General features: G+C 44.4%; 1 protein-coding gene across 12 annotated transcripts in view; it reads right to left on the minus strand.

Annotated features, from left to right (window-relative positions):
• Positions 1 to 266: 266 nt before the first annotated feature.
• ERICH6B (glutamate rich 6B) overlaps positions 267 to 25255 on the minus strand; it is a 119886-nt gene continuing 94897 nt past the window's right edge. For 11 of the 12 annotated variants that reach the window (XM_045013282.1, XM_045013291.1, XM_045013267.1 and 8 more), the window contains 9 exons: positions 19834 to 19901; positions 16179 to 16280; positions 14923 to 15074; positions 14229 to 14293; positions 13467 to 13582; positions 9901 to 9989; positions 9432 to 9584; positions 2389 to 2617; positions 267 to 920 (listed from right to left, as the gene is read on the minus strand). In XM_045013282.1, coding sequence (XP_044869217.1) covers positions 696 to 920; positions 2389 to 2617; positions 9432 to 9584; positions 9901 to 9989; positions 13467 to 13582; positions 14229 to 14293; positions 14923 to 15074; positions 16179 to 16280; positions 19834 to 19901 — 1199 coding nt within the window. In that variant the 3' untranslated portion in view covers positions 267 to 695. The remainder of the gene's footprint in view (positions 921 to 2388; positions 2618 to 9431; positions 9585 to 9900; positions 9990 to 13466; positions 13583 to 14228; positions 14294 to 14922; positions 15075 to 16178; positions 16281 to 19833; positions 19902 to 25255) is intronic. The other variant, XM_045013301.1, reaches the window with a different exon arrangement.

The following is a 25255-nucleotide window of genomic DNA, read 5'->3' on the forward strand; positions in this document are numbered from 1 at the left end:
GTTTCATTTAAGAAAAACAGTTCAGAGAGGAAAAAAATTCTTAGCTCCATTTCTTTGATTAACTTGTAGTTTTGGTTAGGAACTGTGGCAGAGCCCCGTTCTCTTCACCCTGTCTCACTGACGGACACAGGTGGAGGCTTGTTCAACACCAACCCTTGTCGCTCAGGCTACTTCACTGTTAACCCCCTGGAATGATCACTGTGATAAGAATTGGAGAGAGTTCATACCACACAAGGCTCTTCGTCCACAATCTTTTACTTTCATTCATATTCATACCCTTCCATTTTAGTAACCAACGGGGGTGTTTTGTTGCACTATACACATGCTGCTTATTCATCCCACAATGAATTTGTGGGCAGAAATGCTGGGCAAGGCATGCTTACTGGGTCACGCAACAGGCATTGTTTAACATAGGCTCCCACCAAACTTAAGGTTACCCTATTGTCCTTTCTCTTACTTACAAGAACCACTTTCTCATTCTATCAAACTAGTGCACATGTATTGGTCTGTCCATAGGAATATACAATCCACTGCATATTTTCAAATGTGCTGTTTAGTGCCATAGATGCTCTACATTGGAATACAGCTAAACACTTAGGACATGCTTGAAAATGAGTTTTATTGTTTTCACCGTGAACTGCTCACATAACCTTACTTGACTAGAGGGAAATCTAACATTGCAACACCCAGAGTGTCTACTGGGCAAGAGTCTTTTTACGTCTCCATTTCAGCAGTTTACGCAACTGTGCTAGAACAAGAGGCAATGCCTGAATTTTGTTTAATGGTGTGCGCTGCAGGTCTCGTAATACTTTCTTCATTTTGGCCAGGAGGCTCTTGATCTGAATGCGTTTGGAGTGCAGGAGTAGCCCCAGTTGGTTTTCTGCTGGTTTAAGTAAGTGGAGTGTGGCTGTGTCTTTCAGCTGCAAAAAAGCCAATGTAAAGAGAACTTAATCTTCCGAGCCAACCGAAAAGGCCGCATGATTAATACTTATAGTCCCATTGCAGAATATCAGAAAATGCTGCACTATCAGTCTATGCAAAGTGTTTACAGTGAGCTTTTATTTAAACCATATTAAATCTTCACCTGTAAACGGAAAAACCTAAAATAGTTAAATACACCTTGAAGCTGTGTCTCTAGTAGCCCAAGTGAGAGAGGGGTTATTTGCCACAGAAAGTAAATTAAACTTTTCACACCTGTTTACTGTGAAATCCTCCTGGTGCATCCTTTGTTCACTGAAAATAATCCCACAATGCATCGTTCTGAGACACCCTGGTTATCTAGGCATGCCACAAGAAACCCATTTTGATTTTATTTGATGTCACATTCTGGAGTAATTTCTACAAAGCCAAGCAAACCCTCATTAAAAGTCTAAGGAAGCACCAACAGTGTCCCTGGGTCCTTCAAACAGGAACTGAGTAAAGTTGAGTGAACATAGGTGGAACTAATCCTTCCATCTCCAATTTGTCTTTCTCCCACAAGCTAAATTTTTAAAAAGATGTGTGGGGAGGTTGTGCAGTGAAACTTGCAGCTGTGCAGTAATCAATATAGCAGCTGAAGAAAAGTCTTGGGACTTGTGGTCTCCAGCTTACTGTTTATGGGCGTGAACTTGGATCTTCCCGCTTCAAAGCTGTAGGAGCCCCGCCACTTGAGCTAAGAGATTTCCATAGCTACTAGCAATATAGGAACAATGGTAAAGAGCTGAGTAGTTCTGCTTTCATCCAGCAGAGGGCACTGATATACACATGTATGCCTGCAAGTTCACTACACTATAACTAAACCAAGTTCAGCAGGAGAGCTAGCTGAGCAGGAACCAGAATTTCCATTTCATAGGATTAGTTCTGAATTGGAACAAAAGCCATTTAAGTTTCCTGCAAAACAGGATTTCGGGGGGGGACGGGGACACGACAATTAGTTTCAGGGTAATTGAAACATTTTGTTTAGAGAAAATCAAAACTTTTGTTTCAATTGACTTATTTTCTATAATACATTTCAAAATGAAAAGTAATTTTGAAACAAAAAAAATCAAAACATTCTGTTCGAAAAGTGTTAAAATAAAATGTTTTAACCTTATCAAAATGCTTTTTATTTCCTTTCTCAATTGAAATTTCATGAGAATCAGCCCCGTAGGAAGTTTCAATTTTGCCAAAACAGCATTTTCTGACAGAAAAATGCTCCAATTTTTATACAATTTTCAGCTTGCTCTGTTCAGTAGCAATTGCAGATGTGGAATAAACTTTCTAAATTGTCAGTAAGGATTTTTAACAAAGGGCACTAACAGAACTCCAGAAAATGTCACATCTCAGTCGAGCCATTTCTATGAAGAAGTTAATGCCCTGTCCATTGGGACAATTTAGTCCTATTAATTGGTGAATAGGAAATGGACTTACCTTTAGCCTAGCCCCCATGTTGAAATGGATGCAGTTTTGTTGTTTAATAAATGATAAGTAAATTTGCTCCTGAGCCACAATTTTAATCCTGATATCAATGTTTAGTTTCATGCAGATGGGCTGGAAAGGAGGTGCATGAACATGATGGCTGAAGTCATGCCAACTCCAGTGCTTCTGTCTTCTTCCTTTCTTATCAAAGTAGGAGCCAGTGAGGCGATCCAGATTCAGCCTAGAGAAAGAATCTGAGTTAAGAAGACAAAAGCGCACACTGCCTGGGGAATATATATAATGAAGAACGTCTCTCTTAGGACCCATTCTCCTCTCACTGGTGTAATTGTTGCCATCAGCGTAATTTCTCCTGATGTTCTGCAGTATGAATGCGATCAGAATCATGCCCAGCATGTTTTGTTTGTGAACTCAACCAAACACAAAAGCTTCATTTACACCCTATCAAGTGATGGCTGCGCTTGTAAGCAGAGCTGAGTAGGAAATGGTTTTCTCATCCCAGGAACATTTTTGAGCTTTTTGAAAAAATGTTCCCAGTGCCAATCAGGATGAAAAGCCACACTCAAAAGTTCTTGGGAACTGACCATCAAAAAAAGAATAAATCAAATCTGGTCAGGTCAATCGTGAAGTTTGGTTTCAACTTTGACTTTTTTATTAAAATTGTTAGTATAATTAGCTTAAATTTCTAAAGGAAAGGTTGGTTCAGATTGAAAACAAAATGGACATTTGTTTGGAAATGTCAAAATGAGATGTTTAGACAATTTCAAAACAAATTTTCAAAAAATTTTTTGAACCCCGAAATTTGTTGAAAATGACCTATTCCCTCAAACAGTTTTGGTATGTTCCTGACCAACCCTACTTATTCCAGTTTCCATAATGAAGGGAAAGTGGGGAAGGTGGAGGGGGCTCTAGGAAACAGATTTTCAAGGGCTCTATCCCACAGTTGCAGCCAGAGTTTCAAAAGACCCTAGCTCCTGTGATAATACTTATGGCCAGGGTTTAAAAAAAGTTCAGTGCTCAACCTGCGGGGCTCTTCATCTGCTACCTGAATGGCAGTCAAGTTCTTGAAAATCGGCCCCAGATTGTGGCTGATGAGCTTTTTTTTGACCCCATTGCGTCTGATCCAACTTAACTGACGTCCACTTGATTCACTTAGACCATACTGGCTTCATCCTAGGCAAAGAGCTATTCTACAGCCATCAGACACTTCATGGGTGTGGCCTGTCAAATTAAGGGGAAGCCAGTGTGTGTCGTGCATCTCCCACTGCTGAGCAAGTATTTGATACTAAAACCGTACAAGTGTTTCCCACCTCTGATCTATATTCCTGAGCTAAGGGAGCTCTCACCATTTGTATGTATCCCTTTGGTACTTTTCTTTTACAAAGTGGCATGGAGCTGGGCTGCAGTCTTTGCCCCCCACTATACACACTCACCATTGAACTCCTGGCCATCGGTATCCAAAATGCAACAGAGATAACTGGAATACTTCTAAAAGCAGTTGGAGCAGGGTAGGTGCATGTGTGCTGCTCCCAATGGGTGCTTATGGCTAGCTGTGGAAGAAGAATGTCCCCACGTAGTCTCTCGGAAGCATTTCTGGCTATAAGATTAACCACTTCCAAGCAGGTGGCCATCTCTCACCTGCTGTTCTCCAACATCCGTTTTCTGAGTATAATTTTCAATGGCCTCAAAAGGGGATTATTTAACTGAACATCGCAAATGCCAAAGCTGAGTGGCAATGTCGCACACTTACTCCACAAAAAAACTATTAAAGTAGCATCACAATTGCCCACTCCAGCTGCCTGTAGGAAAAGAAACTAGACTAGGCCTTGAGAGGGTCTTTCTACTGTGTTTTGATCGTAAGTGTAAGGCACTCATGGGGATGAGCACATGGTACATACAGTTACATGAAAAACTACCTATCTGAGTGGAACTTAATTCCTTTGTTACCTTGTGGGCTGACACACCCCCAGAAAATGATTTTCATGATGCTTTTTGTTTCCTAATTCCCACTAACAGAGCAAAACGGCCCTCCCCCTGCAGCTTTTCCTGAGAGTTTAAGTATAGCCACTTTGACAGTGAGTGGTTAGGCACTAATTCTGTGTGTTGTGTTGGTACATTATATGTCCTGGTGGGTGATGGTCACCCCAGAGCAGAGGGCCAGTCGCACGAGGTTGATGCACCACATAAGCCCTATTTTAAGGCTGTAAGTGGCATCTCAGCCTAGTTCTGCTTCTGTGCCCAGGACTGAATTTCATTCTGCTGTGTTTATTCAGCAGGAACGCTGAGAAGGTCCTGTGTGGGACGAGCAGGGTGGGGTTCACATATTCTGGTTTGGCCTAGCAGTGCAAGTCGTTTGGGCCCAAAGTGCTTTGTGACCTGTTTTCCATTCTGAATGGTGATGTCAGGCCCTAGTCCAGGGGTGGCCAATCTGTGGCTCCGGAGCCATATGTGGCTCTTCAGAAGTTAATATGCGACGCCTTGTATAGGCACCGACTCCAGGGCTGGAGCTACAGGCGCCAACTTTCCAAGGTGCTCACTGCTCAGCCCCTGGCTCTGCCACAGGCCCTGCCCCCACTCCACCCCTTCCTGCCCCCTCCCCTGAGCCTGCCGTGCTCTCGCTCCTCCCCCAGAGCCTCCTGCATGCCACAAAACAGCTGATCAGGAGATGCGGGGAGGGAGGGGGAGGTACTGATTGGCAGGGCTGCCAGTGGGCAGGAGGCACTGGGAGCGGGGGTGGAGAGCTGATGTGGGGGCTGCTGACATATTACTGTGGCTCTTTGGCAATGTACATTGGTAAATGCTGACTCCTTCTCCAGCTCAGGTTGGCCACCCCTGCCCTAGCCATTTCTCCTCATAGTGGAAACAAAGAGAAAACCCTTTCAGGGTCCCCCAAACAGGCCTTGATGCTGTCTAGAACATGCTGTCTGTTCTAACACTTTTGTTACAGTGAGAGTCCAAAGGTTCATTGGATTTCACTCTATGGCTAGAAGAGCTGTACTCAAACTGTGGGCCATGACCCCGCTTTAATGGGGTTGCCAGGGCTGGCATTAGGCTTGCTGCCTAGGGTCAAAGCCAAAGCCCAAAAGCTTCAGCCCTGGTTACAGGCCGCACACCTGGGGCTGAAGCCCTTGGGCTTTGGCTTTGCCCAGAGCAGCAGGGCTTGGGCGGGCTCAGGCTTCGGTCCCCCATCCTGAGGTCACATAGTCATTTTTGTCGTCAGAAGGGGGTCACAGTGCAATGAAGTTTGAGAATCCCTGGTCTAGAAGATTAAATATCTGAAGAATTACACTCTGAGGCGCTAACACTATCCCGGCAGCTTGGATGAGGAGAAATGAATGTGAATTGGGGCTGTGCTGCTGGGTTCTCCTCGCTTTAATGTAACTCACCTCACTTGCTCAATGTTGAGGCTGTGGCTCAAACTCTGCCATCATTTCCACTGGCAATGCCTACCCCCTTCCAGCTATAGGGTTGCCTCTGTGTAAATGACAACAGTTGATGGCCTCATATTTTCATTACTATTTTGCCCATATGTTAAAAGGATCTGTTCCCGAGCTAGTGAAATCAGTGGGAACACTGCCATTGACCTGAGTGGTTGTAGAATCAAGTCATGTAAGTTGGCACCTACATCTTTGTATCTCTCTATGATCGTTTCTTTTTCATTGCCAAACAAATCAGAATGTATTTGTACCTTATACATGTGCAGCATTTCAATTAAAACTTAATACATGTTCTCTGTATTTTTGTATGTGTATGAGAGAGCTGACTTGCTGGATAAAGAGAGCTGAATGAAATAGAAAATCAGCACAAATTCACAAGATACAATGCAGGCAGAGAGACAATCGGGGAGATCGCTCTGGGAGCTGATAAATGACCCCCCAATGAGGAGTTTGGATAGTTTTTATAGTTTATATGTCAGTCTGAATTTTTGTCTAGTTTAAATATAAAGAAATTGGTTCTTACCTCACTGCTACACAAAACTGACCAGAACAGCAATGGCCGGTGAATGGCTCAGCAGCCACGTTACATTGTGTGTCAAATATTAAAAGAAATGCAAAAACAATAATACACCCCAGCTAAGCTGCTCTGGAGCACAAATTGAAGACATGTTTGAACTGGTCTATGTTAAAATTAGATGGCACGAAAGTGAGTTAGTTTTATTTTGAAACCAAGGTTTTTTTTTTAAATATGTACCATAATAGTAGTTTATTCTATATAGCCCTTAATTTATCTACAGTGAAGCACCAAGCAAAGGTATCCCCTCTCACAACCGTACAGCTATAAATCAAGGACCAGGTCCTTGGCTAGTGTAAATCAGCTACACCATTTACACCAGCTCAGGATCTTGGCCCTAATGTTCCCCCCAAAAAACTTCTACCAATCCCAAAAGAAACCTGGAGTGATTATGTGTTAACTCAAAGAACTGAAGAAAGGCAGAGGCAGATCAACTAAGTGCACTGTAAGTTGTGATTATGGAAGGAGAAGCACATGGTTAAGCAATCTTAAATTTTAAGATTACTCAGCAACAATGCATTTCCATAAACTCGTTCTCATGGTGAAAATAGGATTGTGACTATGATGCTTGCTTCCCTCTGGGACTTGCTATTTGCTGCTGCACTATAATATTTCTTTTTCGGATCCATGATTACTGCTGTGGCCCAATTGCCATCGGAATACGAACAAGTGTAGGTGGCGTGATCTGACTCCAGTTGGTGAAAACATTAAAAATGAGGGAACATGGTCTATAATCACCAGGGGTGGCTCCAGACCCCAGCACGCCAAGCGCGTGCTTGGGGCGGCATGCCGCGGGGGGCGCTCTGCCGGTCGCTGGGAGGGCGGCAGGCGGCTCCGGTGGACTTTCCGCAGGCGTCCCTGCAGAGGTTCCGCTGGTCCTGCGGCTCCGGTGGACCTCCCACAGGCGTGCCCGTGGAGGGTCCGGTGGAGCCGTGGGACCAGTGGACCCTCCACAGGCACGCCTGCGGGAGGTCCACCGGAGCCGTGGGACCAGCGACTGGCAGAGCGCCCCCCGCGGCATGCCGCCCTGCTTGGGGCGGCGAAATGTCTAGAGCCGCCCCTGATAATCACAACTCTAGACCGAGAGAGAGAAGAAATGAAATAAGGGAAACAAACAGCTGAAATACTTCTGAAAACAAGAGGAGCCACCATTGTGTTCTTAAAACGAATGCACAGGCATTTCCAGACCAGAGAGACAAAGGAGTAATGGCAAGACAGCAGGAGAGAGAGGTGGAAAACAGAGGATCAAGTCTAAGGGGTCAGTGGTATTTTACTGCTGCTAGGAATTGCTGTGTTAGAGTGTTGTAAAAATCATACTGCTTCATGATGGATGAAAGAGCAATGTGTCTGGAGGCAAATACTGGGAGTGTAGTGGCCTTTATGGACGTGTTATTACAAAAGCTATTTGCAATGATTTGTAATATCCAGTAAGACATTTAATGTATCCAATAATTAGTTTCAACACAGGGAGGACTTGTAAAATTTAAATCAGCACACACTTGCTTCCCAGTGTAAGAGATTAAAATTAAAAACTGATATTTATGTGCTGCATTGCTGTCTTTCATTCCCTGGCTTTTTTAGGTAAACTTTCTGGGGGCGGGGAGTTGGAAATTAGGATGTTATGACTTAAAAAGCAGGGATTCCTGTTGCAAACAATCTATCTATAGATATTAGGGTTTAGTCTATGGAAGAAATTGGTCACCTGAGTAATTCTTTATGGCCTGGAGCATCCACTGGATATGAGAAACAAACCAAATGCAAGGTTGCCATGAAGCCAAATGATACCGACCCTTGCAACTGCCATTCCGATGCACAGACTAATGTACAGAGTCTGGGCAAAACAGACTGGGAGGTAAATGCCAGGAATGTTGGCATAACTGGGTTTAAGCCAACTGATAGCAAGGGGGTAGCAATAGCCTGAGATGTGTAACTGGGGTAATCAAACTCTGCTGAACACTCAGAATTACTGGCAACTGGCCCAAAGACCTCGGTCTACAATTAATGTATATAAAATGGAGCAGATAGCAGCTACTGCCCTCTTTAAAGAAGAGGTGTGACACTCTCGCTACAAATCCCAGCATGTCTTGGCTGAATGCCCTGGCCTCAGCTCACAATGGAGTATCATACCTCTGGATTAAGTCTGAGGGGAGTGGGCTGCCTTTGGTCCACTGTCGCTATCTCTTAAGTGGAGTATGCTGATCGGTTTTGGCTCAGAGTTACCTTGTGCTCCCCTGTTTGTTTGCTGTATGAATTGTTGGCTCCTGTCGTATGCACACATTGCAAGCTCCTCAGGACAGGGGCCACCTTTTGTCCTGTGTTTGTACAGCACCTAGCACAGGGCCCTAGTCAGTGATTGAGGCTCATAGGTGCTGCTGCAATAATCAATCAAGGCTGGACTGGTCAAAAGAGCACCCCTAGGTTTTAGAAAGTAACCACACTCACCCTCCATAGTCTTAGCTATTGTATACACCGGGAGCAGTCCAAAGGACAGCAGGGCTTCTGTCACTCTGCGACTCCCTCTTCACCCCCAGAGCTGGGCTCCCCCAAGTCCCAGTGGCACATCGCTTCTCCTCTATGACCAGCTAGGAAGTGGCTCAGCTCCTTCCCTAGGAGAAGCAGCAAAGAATCCTGTGGCACCTTATAGACTAACAGACGTTTTGCAGCATGAGTTTTCGTGGGTGAATACCCACTTCTTCAGATGCAAGAAGTGGGTATTCACCTACGAAAGCTCATGCTGCAAAACGTCTGTTAGTCTATAAGGTGCCACAGGATTCTTTGCTGCTTCTACAGAACCAGACTAACACGGCTACCCCTCTGATACTTCCCTAGGAGAGTTGGCACTACTGCAGCTGGTGGAAGTGTGCCAAATCTCCAGCCGCTCCTGCCTGCTTAGCTATCCTCACCGCTGAGACTTCCCTACCCCAAAAGCCGAGGTGGTGTCCCCTGTCACTGATCATTAGACCCGGGCTTCCTGGCTGCAATCATTAGTACTGGCTGGAAGACTGTCTAACAGTACTTGTGCTCACCAGATGAGCCCATTCCTATGGTAGCATGTGGCATAACCACGGTTTGTGAAGAATGCTCGAATCCCTGAGTATGTGTGATCCTCTAGGATGATGTATATAAACTGTACTTCCTTGACATACACGATCAGGATGGCAATGTTACCTGATGGATAACTGGGAGATAGTTAAGGAAAACTCTCCCCCCCAAAACAAACACACACTCCCCCACAGCTCCTGCAATAAGGCACATTTCGGTGGAATACCACCCCCGGTAGACGCAAAGACTCAGTTTCTTGGCTGGTTTTAATCAGCGTAGCACCACTGCAGTTACTGAAGCTAAGCTGCTTTACACCAGCTGCGGATTTGGCTCACAATGTTGAGACATAGTTTATCTGTTAGTACAGGAGGAAACTCCTAGCCAGAAAAATCCTCAGTTAGATCATTCTGAAATTTGGACCACTATTTAAAGGAATACATCTTTGTGGGATACAAAACCTGACCTGTCCCATCTGGAAAAAGAAGGAAGAATTTCTGCCCATCAGGATAATATCTTCTTACAGGGTCACGAGCATGACAATTCTGTAGAAATAAAATGATTTGGTGAAGAGAGAAAGTGTGGGGCGAGGGGAGGAGTTCCAGGCCTAATACCCATCAGGAATGTTTTGCGATTGTGTATGCAGCACATGCACCCCAACTAAAAATCCGTAACAATGTGACAGAGAGGCTTAGATTCCAAATACGATATTCACGAACAATTTTGCCTCCAATATTTGCTCATCTCCAACTGGGACCAAAGGATTTGGCCCAATAATATAAATCTATAGATGCTGTATCTCCCATTTTACCCTTGAAGTTTGTTTTGTTTGTTTTTAATTAAAAGTCTGCTAACTGACACAGGAGACAACACCCTCCACAGTTTATATTTTACACATCTTATGTACAAAGCTCAGCTCTTTAATTTATATTGGTAGCCTTTCCCCGATAATATTTTGCCAAGAGGCTTTCTTTCCATCAGACACATAAGTTAATTTACCCTGCAATGTACTGACAGATGATTGCAGAGCAAATATAAACATGTCTTTACTTAGGGGTTGGCTCCAAGCACTGCATGAGGTTGAGCTCCATGCTTCCTTGTAGGAATGAACAGCAGAGTCACTTGCGTCTCCTAGAAGAATGCTGAACAGTTTGCTTGGGGGGGGGGAGAGGGGCAGCGGGAGCAACTTTACAGTCTAGCATTTTAGCATTATTAAAGCAACAGCTAATTCAGAAATGCAGAAAGAGGCCTTCCCCGCCATCTCTCTCTCCAGGAGATTAGAGGTCCACCTCAGTAGCTTCCAGGCTTATGCATTTCTCCTGTGTGAAGTGACTGATTCTGGCCATGACAAGCGCCCTAATTTATAACCCGAGGATGTATATTTTGGCTCTGCAAACTAGCTAAAAATGATCTCCTGGTTGTGAGGTAGCCAGGGAGAAATAAATGTTGCTCTTGCTTCCATTTTTCAAAGACTTTTTATGAAGCGCAAAAGCAGGCGGTTCTAGATAGGAGGCTTTGTCATGCACATAGCTCACAGGGGAAAGTAGGGTAATGGATTTCTAGATCTACAATAAAAAAAAATCTCACCGCTTGTGATGTAAATCAAGGTCATTTTCATGTAAATCTTTGGGCACTGTAACATTTTCTGCTTTGGCAAGCAGGAGGGATTTCAACAAAACAGCCCAGACCTTGTTCACAATGCAGGTTTGGTGCTGAACGCCTTCTACTCCCATTGTGTTCCATGGGAGCTGGGGGTGATTGGCACCACCCAGGAGAGCTTCAGGCCCGTGGAGTAGTAACATAGTCTTTGGGTATTGCCACTTCTTCTTCGTGTATGCGCAATGTGCCTCAGGTGGCACGTGACCAAGATTCATCATCGAATTTGGTCCGCTGGTTGGATCATTAGCTTCCCCAGCTCTGGCCGGGTACTGATGGGGAGTGTGGCGTACTGGAGACAATAGGATTGAAACTCCTCATGGAATAAGGGGCTACTCAACAGGAGCAAGGCCCTAGATTATTGGCTGTAGTTCAGTGACACGGATCTGAAGAAACCCTTTCAGGGAGTGAATGAAAGAGCAGAGGTGTGGAGTCAGGAGGGCATAGCCAACATATCATATTGCTACCCTCCTGTATATAACCTGGTTTCCAGTTCAGTGTAAATCATTGGTCTTTGCTAATACGTACGTCTACACAGTATACCAACAGATAGTGGAGTATATCAGCCCTCCAACCTTCTCTTGGTGGCTTGATGCTCATGAGAATTTGAGTGTGTGGTAAAGACCATGACACCCTCAGAGAGTGGTGATGGAAAGAGAGATGGGGTAGCGAGACGGGGCAGACACTCAAGGGCATGGGAGACCCTAGGGAAAGGCAAGCGATTGCATGGCTAAGGTGGAGGAGGAGGAGACCCAAGGACTAGGGGGAAGAGGACCCTAGATATGATAACGTCAGGAAAGAGGTGGCTGAGATAGATGGGGTTCCACCAGAGGGGAAGATCACTGAGGTGAGCAAATCCGCCAATAAGCGCAGGACCCACCAAGGTAGAGGAGGAACTTTGTCACAACTGATAACTCTGCTGTTATCTTGCTGTTTATATTACTGACACCAGCAATGTGAAACAGTGGGGAAACACTCTACAAGAAACCAGAGAGATGCTGAAGGATGGATCCTGCATATCTCTGGCTCTCTCCTCTGCTGTTTCGCCGTGGTGGTTTTGTGTTAGGTCTATGTCACATATTTGGCCCCTGCCAGATGAAGAGCTCTGTTACCTGTCTCTCTTGGTAAAATGGATGGGCCTCTTACCATGGATGGACAAAATAAAAAGTCCTTTGTAACTCTGAAAAATTAGCTACTTTGCATGTAAAATTGTTTCCCCTCCCCACACACCTATTTTAAGAATTCAGAAGGGAAATTAAGAGTATGAGAGCACTGGTCTGAAACAAGCATGCTGCCTAAGAGCAGCTACTGTGCCTGCTTTGATCCACCTCCCACCCTTCTCTGCCAGTGCTTCTCAGTACTAATACGCAACATCCATACTATTCCCTGTCTGGATCTCTAGTGAGAGACAACACTACTGGAGTCAAATTATAACTAGCTTCTTGGGTAGAACTGGAGACAAGAATCAGACACTAGTTCCACACTCACTGATGAGCGATGCTGGGATTTGAAGTTGGCTCTCTAAAGCTTTCGAGCTGGACAGAGCTCTTCTTCAGGTCTAGGTGAAGAAGAGCTCTGCATAGACCTGAAGAAGAGCTCTGTGTAGCTTGAAAGCTTGTATCTCTCACCAACAGAAATTGGCCAATAGAAGATATTACCTCACTCACCTTGTCTCAGGGGCAAGTTACATAATTTTGCCGTGACTCAGTTCCCCTTCTGTAAAATGGGGATAATAATAATTCCTTTCTCTCAATTGTTGTCTGTCTATTTTGACTGTAAGGTCTTTCGTAGCAGGGACTCTCTCTTAATGGGTTTGTACAGTATCTAGCACAATGGAGGCCTGATTTCTGTTGGGACCGCTCGAGGCTAGAACAGCACAAATAAATTAATAATAATAAACCATGTCTGTGGGCAGTTCATAAAATAGACTGCATCCTCCTGAATTTCTCTTTTGGGGTTGTACTTTCCCCAACTCTGTATGCTAGTTACAGGATCCACAGATGCTTGCAGTGTACTCACCTTACTGGCCCCGCTCTGGGACAAGCCCCTGAGTAGACACGTAAAGTGGAATACACAGTGGTGAGAGGGCTGGACAGTTGTGCCAACTCCCAGAGAGTGGTGTTCTCTTTAAAGCAGAGGCTCAGCATATTCTTCCCACCGTTCGAGTGAAGGGTTTCGTGTCACCATCCCACTTTTCTAAGTCCCATTGAGATTTACTGTCACACGTGTTGCTGCCCTTATAACAGCGCTTTCAAGAGAGGTTGCTGAATAGACCAAATCTCATGAGCATTCAGAAAACTTACCTACATGGAGTGATAGGTACTAACATCAAAAGACAATCCAGCCATCAGGTTATCATCACACACCTTTAAGTGCTCTGCTCTGAACTCTGTGTCCAGGTCTTCAAGAGTCTGAGGCAGCGCTGGACCAACAACTGGGACCTCTTCTTGGGGTTGCGAGAATTTAAATGAAATTTTGGTCACTGAAACAATTTTAAAATGAAGGTGTTCAGGGAATTCAGTGCAGCTCTGCCTCTCAAAGCTCAGAGTTAGCCTAATCTCATCGATATCATGGAGCTTCTGTTTAAGGGTAACCCAACTGCAAGGAAACTTTAGTTTAAACATCATGGAAAACCTGACAATGTGCTCTATAGGTTTGTCTACACTGCATCTGGGAGTGAGCCTCCCAGACCAGGGCCACAGACTTGTGCTAGTGGAGCTTGTGCTAGTGCGCTAAAAATAGCTGTGTAGACTTTGCACCTCAGGCTTCCAAGCGTGGGGGGAGGGCGGGCACTGAGAGACTGAGCGCCAGCAGTGTCTGTACAGCAATGTTTAGCACGCCAGGGTGAGCCCTACTAACACAAATCTGTCTATGAACGCACTCCCAGGTGCAGTGTAGACATACCCCATGAGCCTGTGGGAGAGTTTCCCAAGGGGAGTGAGGAAAGCCCCATTGCTTAGGGTAGTTAAACTAAATGGGCAATATGCTATCAAATGTCATGTAGGGAACAATCCTGCACTGACCAGAAGATGGATTACATGTGACCTAATAGATCTCTTCCATCCCTGTCCGATATGATTCTATATCAAACACAATGACTAAAACAGTACCACGGTAACCGTACTTACAGGCACCAAACTTGATATGCCGCTCATACAGTTCCCTGTATTTATCAAAACCTCTCTCTTTCAACCTAAGGACAACAAACAATATATTTTAAAATCACACACTTGTTGTTGGCTAACGACAACCAAAACAATTTCAGAAAAACATGTGACATTAGGTCATGATGTTCTACCTGCACATTTACATATATAAATAATTACTCCACCTGAACACCCCAAGTCATGCCTTTTGATGGGGGATCAGAAGGAAAGTTAAATGCCCCAATGCACTCGGGAGTACCCCCTTTCTAGCGCCTCTCACCAGGTTGGGGGGTGGGGAGAGAAGTCCACAATGCAGCCAACAATACAGCACCTGCAGAGTGCGTTTTGAGAAATCTCTCTGGCTGGGCTGCTGAGTCGGGCTTACTCTGTCTGGCTTACCCTGATTGTTCACTGCACCCTGTAGGGTCGGGGTGAAGATCTCCTAGATGGGGGTTCTCTTTGTGGTTTCAGGAGTCCCCAGAGCAGTCTCCTGCATAGGGCACTCCTGTTCCTCCCCACCCTAAGCTGACTGCAGTTTCCTCCTTTTTAAATGCCTTCTCCCCTATCATACATGATTGACAAGGCCAGAGGGGCAGGGCTAGCCCTGTCGCTCAGGCCTCTCTGGCACCTTCCTCATCAGCATGGGGTCTATGCACCCCCTCACAGAGACACTTACTGTTGCTCAAGTTTCTTTCTGGTTTCACTCTCTAGCACTGCTTGTGAAAGGTGAGGATGAGGAGCAATGTCAATCTCGTCATCAGAGGTGCTTTCCATCAGCTCCTTGATCACACACTCGAACACCTCCTTGTACGTCCTGCAGCACAAAAACTACAAAATACGCCAGACGTGGGAACACAGTGGGACCAGCCAACAGGGAACTGGCAGAAAGTGTAACCTTTTTCACACATGGCTTCACATTCCTCCCAACAGGCAAGCAGTCTGAGATTAGGCAAGATCATCTCATGAGTGATGCAGGATTTTCCCACTTCATATGGCTTTATTAATGCCAGCAAACCAGGTTCTCTGCTTAGCTCCGTTGCACCAGCTGAGGATCTGGCCCGTTGACTCACCACTGCTCCATATCTGAGAACCCAACACTTCTGTATCGCAAGCTACAGCTCTTCCTCTTGACTGAAGCCAGACTGTCTCCCTCCAGCTTTGCTTCTCTGACCATCCACTCCTTCAGTGATCTCTTCCCATTCCCCCCTCAACACCCATGCCCCAAAGGTGCTCCTCTTTTCTCCCCCTTGCCTTCTTAATCCAATTTCCTATCCACTCCAAACTGCTTGTCATCCAGCTCCTTTCAACCCTCTCCATACTGTCCCCTTAGCCCTGCTTCTGCCTTCCTCCCCAACTCTGATGTCTGGTTGTTGCCCTGCTTCCCACATAACAATGATCACTACAGCATATAGCAGGAGCTTTCCTCATTTGTCTCCCTCTCCTTTCCATAATGTATCAGCCTACATTTATGGATACTCAGGCTCAGATTAAAAAGGTGACTTGCTTATGGTCACACCTCAAGTCTATAGTAGAAACAGGAGCAAATCACAAGAGTCCTGGATCTCAGACCTTGCACCCTGGTCACTGGACCAAACTGCTCCCATTTTTTGTTGTGGATTTTCCCTCCATTGGTATAATTCACAATGATTTTTGGGTGACCCTGTCTTGTGTCCAACTGCTGATGGCAGCAGGAATTCTTGGGGATGCTGGGATGCCAAATTTTCTTCCTTCCATGGTATGACTTGACCAAAGTATAATCCTGAATATGTTACAAAAGACCTAGCAGGTCCCTCACCTCCACAGTCCTGGTCCAATCATCTATGTTTGGTACTAGTTATCAGGAACTGCGAGGGCATGGTAACCTATTGGCTTTGCTGCTGGAAAATTACCAGGAAAAGATAGCTTAATTGTCTAAGTAGCACAGCTACTCACAGTTTCCAGTGACTCTGTGTCCAGGTCTTCTGCTGTTGGGATGGGCTTTGCAACAGCCTTACAAAATTCACAGTTTTCATGTACTTCAGCGAAGTGATTTTCCTCAGAAGACAAAGGAAAATGGTGAAGAACATTAGCTTTTTAAAAAAAAATTAATTGTACTTAAAGCCTAGCTGCTCACATGAGAAAATCACATTTATCTAAAAAGAGTCAAGTTTGCATCTCTCCATAACTACCACTATCAGTAAGGTGATGTCATGAGGCTATCCAGGAAGTTCTAGGTTATGTGTGACAATCTGTATTCCCAAGTGAATTGCTGATCTTTACTTTTTCATCAGAGCTGGATGAAAAGTGTTAATTGTGTTTCATAGGAAATTTTGAAAAAAAAAATTTTTTTTTCCAGAAAAGTTTCTTCTTCTTTTTTTAGGTTTTGATGAAAAAAATGAAAAACAGATTTAAAAAAAAAAAGAAGAAAAGAAAATTCCTGAGGTTTTTAAGGCAATTTCTACAAAGAACAGATTCATAGATTCCAAGACCAGAAGTGACCAGTGTGATCCTCTAGTCTGATCTCCTGGATGACACAGGCCAGAAAACTTCCCCAATACAATTCCTAGAGCAGATTTTTTTAGAAAAACATCCAGTCTTGATTTAAAAATTGTCAGTGATGGAGAATCCACCACAACACTAGGAAATTGTTCTAATGGTTCCTTACCTTCATTATTAAAAATTTACACCCTATTTCCAGTCTGAATTTGTCTAGCTTTATCTTCCAGCCATTGGATCACATTATACCAGGGGTCGGCGACCTTTCAGAAGTGGTGTGCCAAGTCTTCATTTATTCACTCTAATTTAAGGTTTCGTGTGCCAGTAATAAATTTTTTTAGAGGATCTCTTTCTATAAGTCTATAATATATAACTAAACTATTGCTGTATGTAAAGAAAATAAGATTTTTAAAATGTTTAAGAAGCTTCATTTAAAATTAAATTAAAATGCACAGCCCCCTGGACCGGTGGCCAGGATCCGGGCAGTGAGAGTGCCACTGAAAATCAGCTTGCGTGCTGCCTTCAGCACACCTGCTATAGGTTGCTACCCCTGCATTATACCTTTCTCTGCTAAACTGAAGAGCCCATTATTAAATATGTGTTCCCAAAAATATTGTATAGGTACTTATAAACTATGCTCAAGTCCTTTAACCTTCTATTTGTTAAGCTAAATAGATTGAGCTAATTGAATCTGTCACTATCAGACATGTTTTCTAATCCATTTATCATTCTCCTGGCTCTTCTCTGACCCTCTTCAAATTATCAACATCCTTCTTGAATTGTGGACACCAGAACTGGACACGCTATTCCACCAGTGAACACATCAGTGCCAAATATAGAGGTAAATTAACCTCTCTATTCCTACTTGAGATTCCTCTGCTTATACATCCAAGGAGTTCATTAGTCTTTTTGGTTACAGCATCACACTAGGACCTCATGCTCAGCTGATTATCCACCATGATGCCCGAATCTTTTTTGGAGTCACTGCTTCCCAAGATCATGTCCCCCATCCTGTAAGTATAGTCTACATTCTTTGTTCCTAGAAAGAATAGTCTTTCGAGAAATTAGAACTAACAAGACAGACTGTACATGGCTCTGGAAGAGTTGTTATCATCTATCTTACAAGTCTTGACATTTAGATGAATATGTTAATGAAGTATTATTATTATGATTAGTGTATTGCCATTATGGTCTATAATGCTAATGTGTCTGCTCTGCAGGCAAACACAACCCATGTAATAAAATCTTTTCAAAATTATTTGTTGAAATAAGTTACTGCCATAAACAGGAGACAGCTTTCAAAAATGATTTTCATATATACACATCATAAATGGACATTCCCTTTTGGTCTGCGTATTTCTTTGTTTAGCTTTAATCTAACAGCTCTTTTTAACAGCCAAGTTGGAACTATAAGATCCTGAAAGTAAGGGGGTGAAGAGAGAGTTGATATATCACAAATTGGAAGGAATCACTATCATTACAGCAGGGGAGCCCAACTTTGCCCAACGGAGGGCTGTAATGGGAAGCTGACAGAAGAGTGAAGGCCACAGCTACAGTAAAACTACATAGCACAGAGGCTACTGTTTAAGATGCAGCATTGCATGCTGAGACCAGAACCTCCATATTAATGATGAGGCTTCCTTGCACTGTGTGGGCCTGCTCGGGTTCCCTCCTCGGCCACCTCTGAACTAGACACAATGTAAACATTTAGACACAATCCCTCCCCTCCCCCCGGGCCCCAATTGAAATGCTGGTGAAAGTAGAAACAGAGAGATAACCAACTAGCCCTCTTTCTTATCTTTATTTTTAACTGGGTGATGGCTAAGCACATGACACTGCAAAGGAGGAAAATAAGATTGAGTTTGAAAGGCTGAAATACCAGAGGGTCTGACATCCGTCTCCTTTTAAACTTGGCTTCACTCTGAGAAGCTGCAAAATCAGCAGGAGGATAAGGAAGACAATTTGACACATTACACACCCACATGTTTTTCATCAGGTCACCATGGCTCAAGAGCCATCTGCTGTCTGAGTCAGTAACATCTACTCTTTCCTTTTCTTGTCAAACTGCTCCTGTTGTTTTGATGGTCAAATGTAAATCTCTCTTAAAGGGAATAGCATTTGCCTCTTCAGCAATTTTTGGTCTATTGTCAGGAAAGCAAAGCTAACTTCCTTTCCCCTGGACACTACTCTCAGTTTCAGGAGTGTCAAAACATCCCAAGAGAGCACTTTTCCAGAAGCTAGATGTCTTTTCTGAAAGGCATCTCACCACAGACCTGACAAATCTTACACTACCTGACTGGAAATATAACCACATGGTATTAGTGGGGTTAGGGAAAAAAAGCCCTGCCTAAAATCCTCTCTGTTACTGAAGAGTCCTTAGATTAGACCCACTTTTGGTGTAACTCCATGGAGATCAATGGAGTTATACCAGTGATGAATTTGGCCCTCTGTTTCTATGTGTCAGGCGCAAGGAACTTTCCACGAGCTTCCCTCCAGTTTTCATCGAGGAGCTGCCTTCCTTTGTCCCTCTTTGTTCTGAGAGAATTTAGTACTTGTCAGAGGCGGTAAAGTGATGCCTCACAGGACACCATTTATCCACAAACAACACTGCAACCTACCCCCAAAGCCTACCCACAAAAGAAAGCAAAAATAAGCATGCCTCGACCTTAACCAGAAGGGACAGAACCTCTGTGTGGGTGGGGATCGTTCAGTTTTAATGCTCATTCAGTTGTCAGCTCCCCTCTGAGCTGAGACTGATGAAAAAGTTGCCCGTGTGAGAGAAGCTTTTTTGACATGAACATGTATCCAGCACAGACTGGACTGAGATCCACCCACCCACTTCACACGGGCCACAGCCCCATCCTCAGCTGATGTAATGTTGTCACAGCCCCATCCTCAGCTGATGTAAATTGGCAGAGCTCCACCACGTGAAAACTCGCCAGTTTACACCAGTTTACACCAGTTGGCTGTGAGTCTCTACCAGCACATGTTGGGTGTGGAATGGTGATCTACAGGCAAAAGGCTCTATTGTCTAGTACCACTCCCTTGAGCCATGCAGCTTTCTCTTTATGAATGACTGGTGTATTCATTTTAATTTCTCCATGGGCCTCACCTCATGTAGGAACAGGGTAGTTATTTTCAGGTCATCATGAATCGCCTCTTCTGAATCGAGCCCCAGGGCTTTATGTACGAACAAAACAAAGACGTGAATTAGCCTTCGCTGACTGTGTAGAAATGTTTTGACATTTGCATCAATTGTCAATTCACCCACAGAGGTGCTGGAATCAAAAATTTCAAACCTGACTGCCTACGGTTAGGCTCCCACATCTATTCTTAGGCAGCTCAACATAAGCGGCCTAAATTTTGATGGTGCTGAGGAGCTTCTGTTGATTTCTATAGAGTCTGTGGGTGCTCGGTGCTTCAGCCCATTTAAATCCATATGTAGCCACCTAAAGGTAAGTGCTTTGGTTTTCAGCTATGGTGTCCAACTCCAGGCACGTTAACTGGGCCTGATTTTCAAAAAGTGAAGAACACCGTCCCTTTGAAAAATCATCCCTCCCCCACCATAACAAAGTCACTTGTGACATGGATTTAGAAGCCTAATTTTAGGAACCCAGGTGCAGACATGTTTACCTTGGCGAGTAACATATAAGGAAACGTTGCAAAGAGGGTGTAATAATTGATATGCACTTATGAATTTTGGTGTCTAGTATAGAAGAGGGATTATAAAAGTGTTTCATAGTAATAACCTGTATATTAGACTGCAAGAATTGATGAAAATGAGTTATTACAGTATAATACAAATGTCTCATTATGGCAGGTTATAAACCTCTCTATATTATCATTTTTAAGAGCACGATGATGCACAGAAAAATAAGAACTATAAAATCTGTGTCAAGAACAAAAATAATTTAGAAGTAACTTTACCCAGATTATTAAATAGCTACGATAACATCCAAATGTCACTCACTAGTGCCTCTCTGCCAGGTTTTTAGAAACTGGAGAGAGGGTGGATACTTTATATGCATTCTCAGCTAATTTCAAGACAGATAATTTCCCACATTAAGGCAGAGTAGTTCAAGTGTGGCCCATGAAACCCTACACTACTGCCTATCACCACCATCATCTTTAATACAACATCCCAGATTAAGGAAATGTGGCTTCTCAGATCCAGATGGAGAGTTCCATTGCAGTGAATCCATAGGTAGATACAGCAGACAGGATGATATGGACACATCCCACCCACAGACAGAGGAAGCTGGGACTAGAACTCGTTTTCCTTTAACTCCTCCCAAAAGGCCTCTACCAAAGGAAAACTCTGGGAACTGCTATGGGCAGCATGTCACCTAGTTTCACTCTCGGCCAGCCACTAAAGAACAGCATCACTTACTCCCATACTTCATACTGGGCACTGCAATCTGTTGGGGCCACATCTTTGTATTGAAGATGAGGAGGGCAACAGTGTGGTGTTTTTATACTATGGTAATTAATGGGAGCCCCTGAGCAGACTTTGGGTTCTCTGAATAAAGTGTCAAACTCCTGTATGTTCTGCATGGTCCCTGTAGCTTCAGCAAGTGATGCATTAAAAACAAATCCATAAAAGCCAAACCCCCCTCTCAGAAACAGTGGCCTCCCTAAATACCTATATTAGAGGAAAAATAACTCTGAAACACATCTACTGGTAATCCAGGAGCATACATGTTACACTACATGCAGACATTTTATATGTATATCCTTTGTGAGTGGATGCATGCCCTGGCAGTGCCCGTATTTCTGAATGAGCACATTTTATGGAAATCAAGTTGTATGCCCTCAACCTTGCTTATATCATCCTGTTTACTATCATTGCAAAGTAGTGTTCAGATAGAACCAGCTGCTGATCAGCTTATTATTCATGGTTACATGAATGATGGCATAAGAGGTGGAAAGAACATAAATAAAATTGGCTTCACTAGGTTATTTGAACCTGTATTATGCATAGCAGCTTTTCCCCTAGTAAATGAAAACAAACATGCACGCAGAGGCTCTAACCATCCAATGTGCAAGGACCTCTTTTGGGACAAAGCCTCAGCTTCTTCACTGGAGGAACCTGTACCTATTTACCTGGGTGCTTTTTGTAGAATTGGCAAATTCTCTCATATGTCTTGGCTGCATAGCCAATCTGAACGGTACAAACTAGCATTCCTACTTCAGACCTCATTTTCTTCATGGTATAAGAAATGAGCATCAGGGATCCGGCTATTACAAGATAATCACACCCCTGGGGAAATTACTGGGCCCACGTATCTATGTTCCACAGATCATGATAATCTCATTGGGGTCGGTTAGCCACCAGGAAAGCTTGTTAAAGCAGCATGGCTTGTCAAGTCCTTGTCATTCAGAATACTTACCAGGCTGTCCTAGTTTATAAGGCTCTCTGGGTCCCATGAACTTCCTCAGTTGGCATTTTGCACCAACATTTATAACACAGACACAATGTTTAGCTCCTAAAATCTATCATTTTTAATCTAAAAAAATGTAATAATTTAAAGAATGTGGGACCCAATCCTGTTCTTATTTGCACCAGTGCCATTCTGAACTGACTTCGCTGGAGTTACTGCTGATTTACACGGATGCAGGAGGAGCATCAGGCGCTCTTTAAGACTGACTGATCCCACAAAGAAGGGATCTCTGCAAGGCATAATGCGTATACAGAGAAAAAACAGGTAGTGACTTGTGAATCTTCCCTCCCTGCACCTATTATTAGTAATTATTTCTATTATGGAAGAGCCCAAAGGCTCCAATCAAGATCAGGTCTCCTGTGGTGCTATATAGGTGCTATATAATCGCAGAGGAAGACAGAGCTCTCTCCTGAAGACCTTACTATGCAAATAGACAAGACAGAGAAAACCAATATACAAAATTCAAACAACGTGTCTGGGATGATGTCCTGTGCTGCTGGGTACATGCCTTGTTAGTTACAAACCTTCCCCCTCCCTCTCTCCAGGTGCCACAGCCAGCCTGCTGTCCCAATGTGTTGTCCTTCTGTACAACTCAGATATGGTGTGAAAGAGAAGGAGGAAAGGGATGACAAAGATTAAAGCACTATAACCCCCCCCCAAAAGTCAAACAACCCCCCCTACAAACCTTGATTATTGGCTCTTTAGGGCAGGGGCCAGTTTTTTCGTTCTGTGTTTGTACAGAGCCTAGCACAATGGGGTGCTGGTCCATGACAAAGGCTCCTAAGCATCACTGTCAAATTAATAATCCATAATAATGATGAATCTTGGGGGGGTTCTTTCCCAGCCCACCAGAGCCAAATTGACATACCAGTGGTCTGGTTACTCATACTCCAGCACCATGTGGTATGGATAGGGCCTCGCCAAATTCATGGTCCATTTTGGTCAATTTCATGGTCATAGGAGTTTAAAAGTTGTAAATTTCATGGTGTTAATTGTAGGGGTCCTGACTCAAAAAGGAATTGTGGGGAGGTCGCAAGGTTATTGTAGGGGGGTTTGCGGTACTGCTACCCTTACTTCTGAGTTGCTGCTGGCAGGGCACTGCCTTCAGAGCTGGGTGCCTGGCAAACAGCCGCTGCTCTCCAGTTGCCCAGCTCTGAGGGCAGCACAGAGGTAAGGGTGGCAATACTCTGACCCTCTTACAATAACCTTGTTACCCCTCTGCAACTCACTTTTGGGTCAGGACCCCCAGTTTGAGAAAGGTTGGTCTTCCCCCTAAAATCTGTATAGAATCATAGAAGATTAGGGTTGGAAGAGATCACAGGAGGTCATAGTCAAACCCCCTGCTCAAAGCAGGACCAACCCCAGCTAAATCATCCCAGCCAGGGCTTTGTCAAGCTGGGCCTTAAAAAAATCTCTAAGGATGGAGATTCCAGCACCTCCTAGGTAACCCATTCCAGTGCGTCACCACCCTCCTAGTGAAAAAGTTTTTCCTAATATCCAACTTAGACCATCCCCCACTGCAATTTGAGACCATTGCTCCTTGTTCTGTCATCTGCCATGACTGAGAACAGCCAAGCTCCATCCTCTTTGGACCCCCCAACCCACTGCAGGTAGTTGAAGGCTGCTATCAAATCCCTCCTCACTAGTCTCTTCTGCAGACTAAATAAGCCCAGTTCCCTCAGCCTCTCCTCATAAGTCATGTGCCCCAGCCTCCTAATCATTTTTGTTGCCTTCCATTGGACTCTCTCCAATTTGTCCACATTCTTTCTGTAGTGGATGGCCCAAAACTGGACGCAATACTCCAGATGTGGCCTCACCAGTGCCGAATAGAGGGCAATAATCACTTCCCTCGATCTGCTGGCAATGCTCCTACTAATGCAGCCGAATATGGACTCTGCACTTGTCCTTGTTGAACCTCATCAGATTTCTTTTAGCCCAATCCTCCAATTTGTCTAGGTCACTCTGGACCCTATCCCTACCCTCCAGTGTATCAATCTCTCCCCCCAGCGAACTTGCTGAGGGTGCAATCCATACCATCCTCCTGCTCATTAATGAAGATGTTGAACAAAACCGGCCCCAGGACCGACCCCTGGGGCACTCTGCTTGATACCGGCTGCCAACTAGACATCAAGCTGTTGATCACTACCCGTTGAGCCAGACAATCTGGCCAGCTTTCTATCTACCTTATAGTCCATTCGTCCAATCCATACTTCTTTAACTTGCTGTCAAGAATACTGTGGGAGACCGTATCAAAAGCTTTGCTAAAGTCAAGATATATCACGTCCACCACTTTCCCCATATCCACAGAGCCAGTTCTCTCGTCATAGACAGCAATCAAGTATGGTATAGTTAAAAGCACACAGAAGATCAGATTTCACGGGGGGAGACCAGATTTTTATGGTCTGTGATGCATTTGTCATGGCCATGATTTTGGTAGGGCTCTAGGTATGGAGTAACAGCTTCTCTCTGCTGACTGAGAGTGCTGTGATGCTAACACGAGTCCCATGCCCTGCCCTGGTTCCTTGGCTTTTACTGAGACACAGCACAGGGTTTCCATCTCCTTTGGACTAGAAAGAAGCTTCTACCCACAAGCCCCCTAACCTCTCAACACCAGTACTGGACACGAGCCCTGTTGTCTCTCCCCCTCCCCTCCTCATCCACCTGGCAAGCAGAGCAGTTTGGGGCAAGCGAGGGAGGGAAAAGTCACCCACTACATTTTTACCTTAAAATGCAAGGTCCCAGTGAGCTGCCTATGGGCGGTCACCAGTGCAACATCAGAGCCTTTGCTGAACCAGCCCTGCCAGTGTTAACCATCTGGGGGAATTTTATTATTAATTATTCAACACATTTGTTCTGATAGCACCTTAGGGTCACAATGAGGTCAGGCCCCTTTGCGAGAAGGGTTGTATAAACTCATGATAATGATAATCCTTGCCCCGGGGAGCTAATGATATAAAAAGATAGTAACAGGCGTAAGGAACGAAAGCCCAGTGAAACCCTGCAAAGATCTGATTCCAAGCCCACTGAACTCAACAGGGGTGGAGGGTCCACTGATTTTAATGGTCTTTGGTTCAGTCTCCGAGCTGAACTTAA

This window comes from Mauremys mutica, chromosome 1 (genome assembly GCF_020497125.1).
Source record: "Mauremys mutica isolate MM-2020 ecotype Southern chromosome 1, ASM2049712v1, whole genome shotgun sequence".
NCBI lineage: Eukaryota > Metazoa > Chordata > Testudines > Geoemydidae > Mauremys > Mauremys mutica.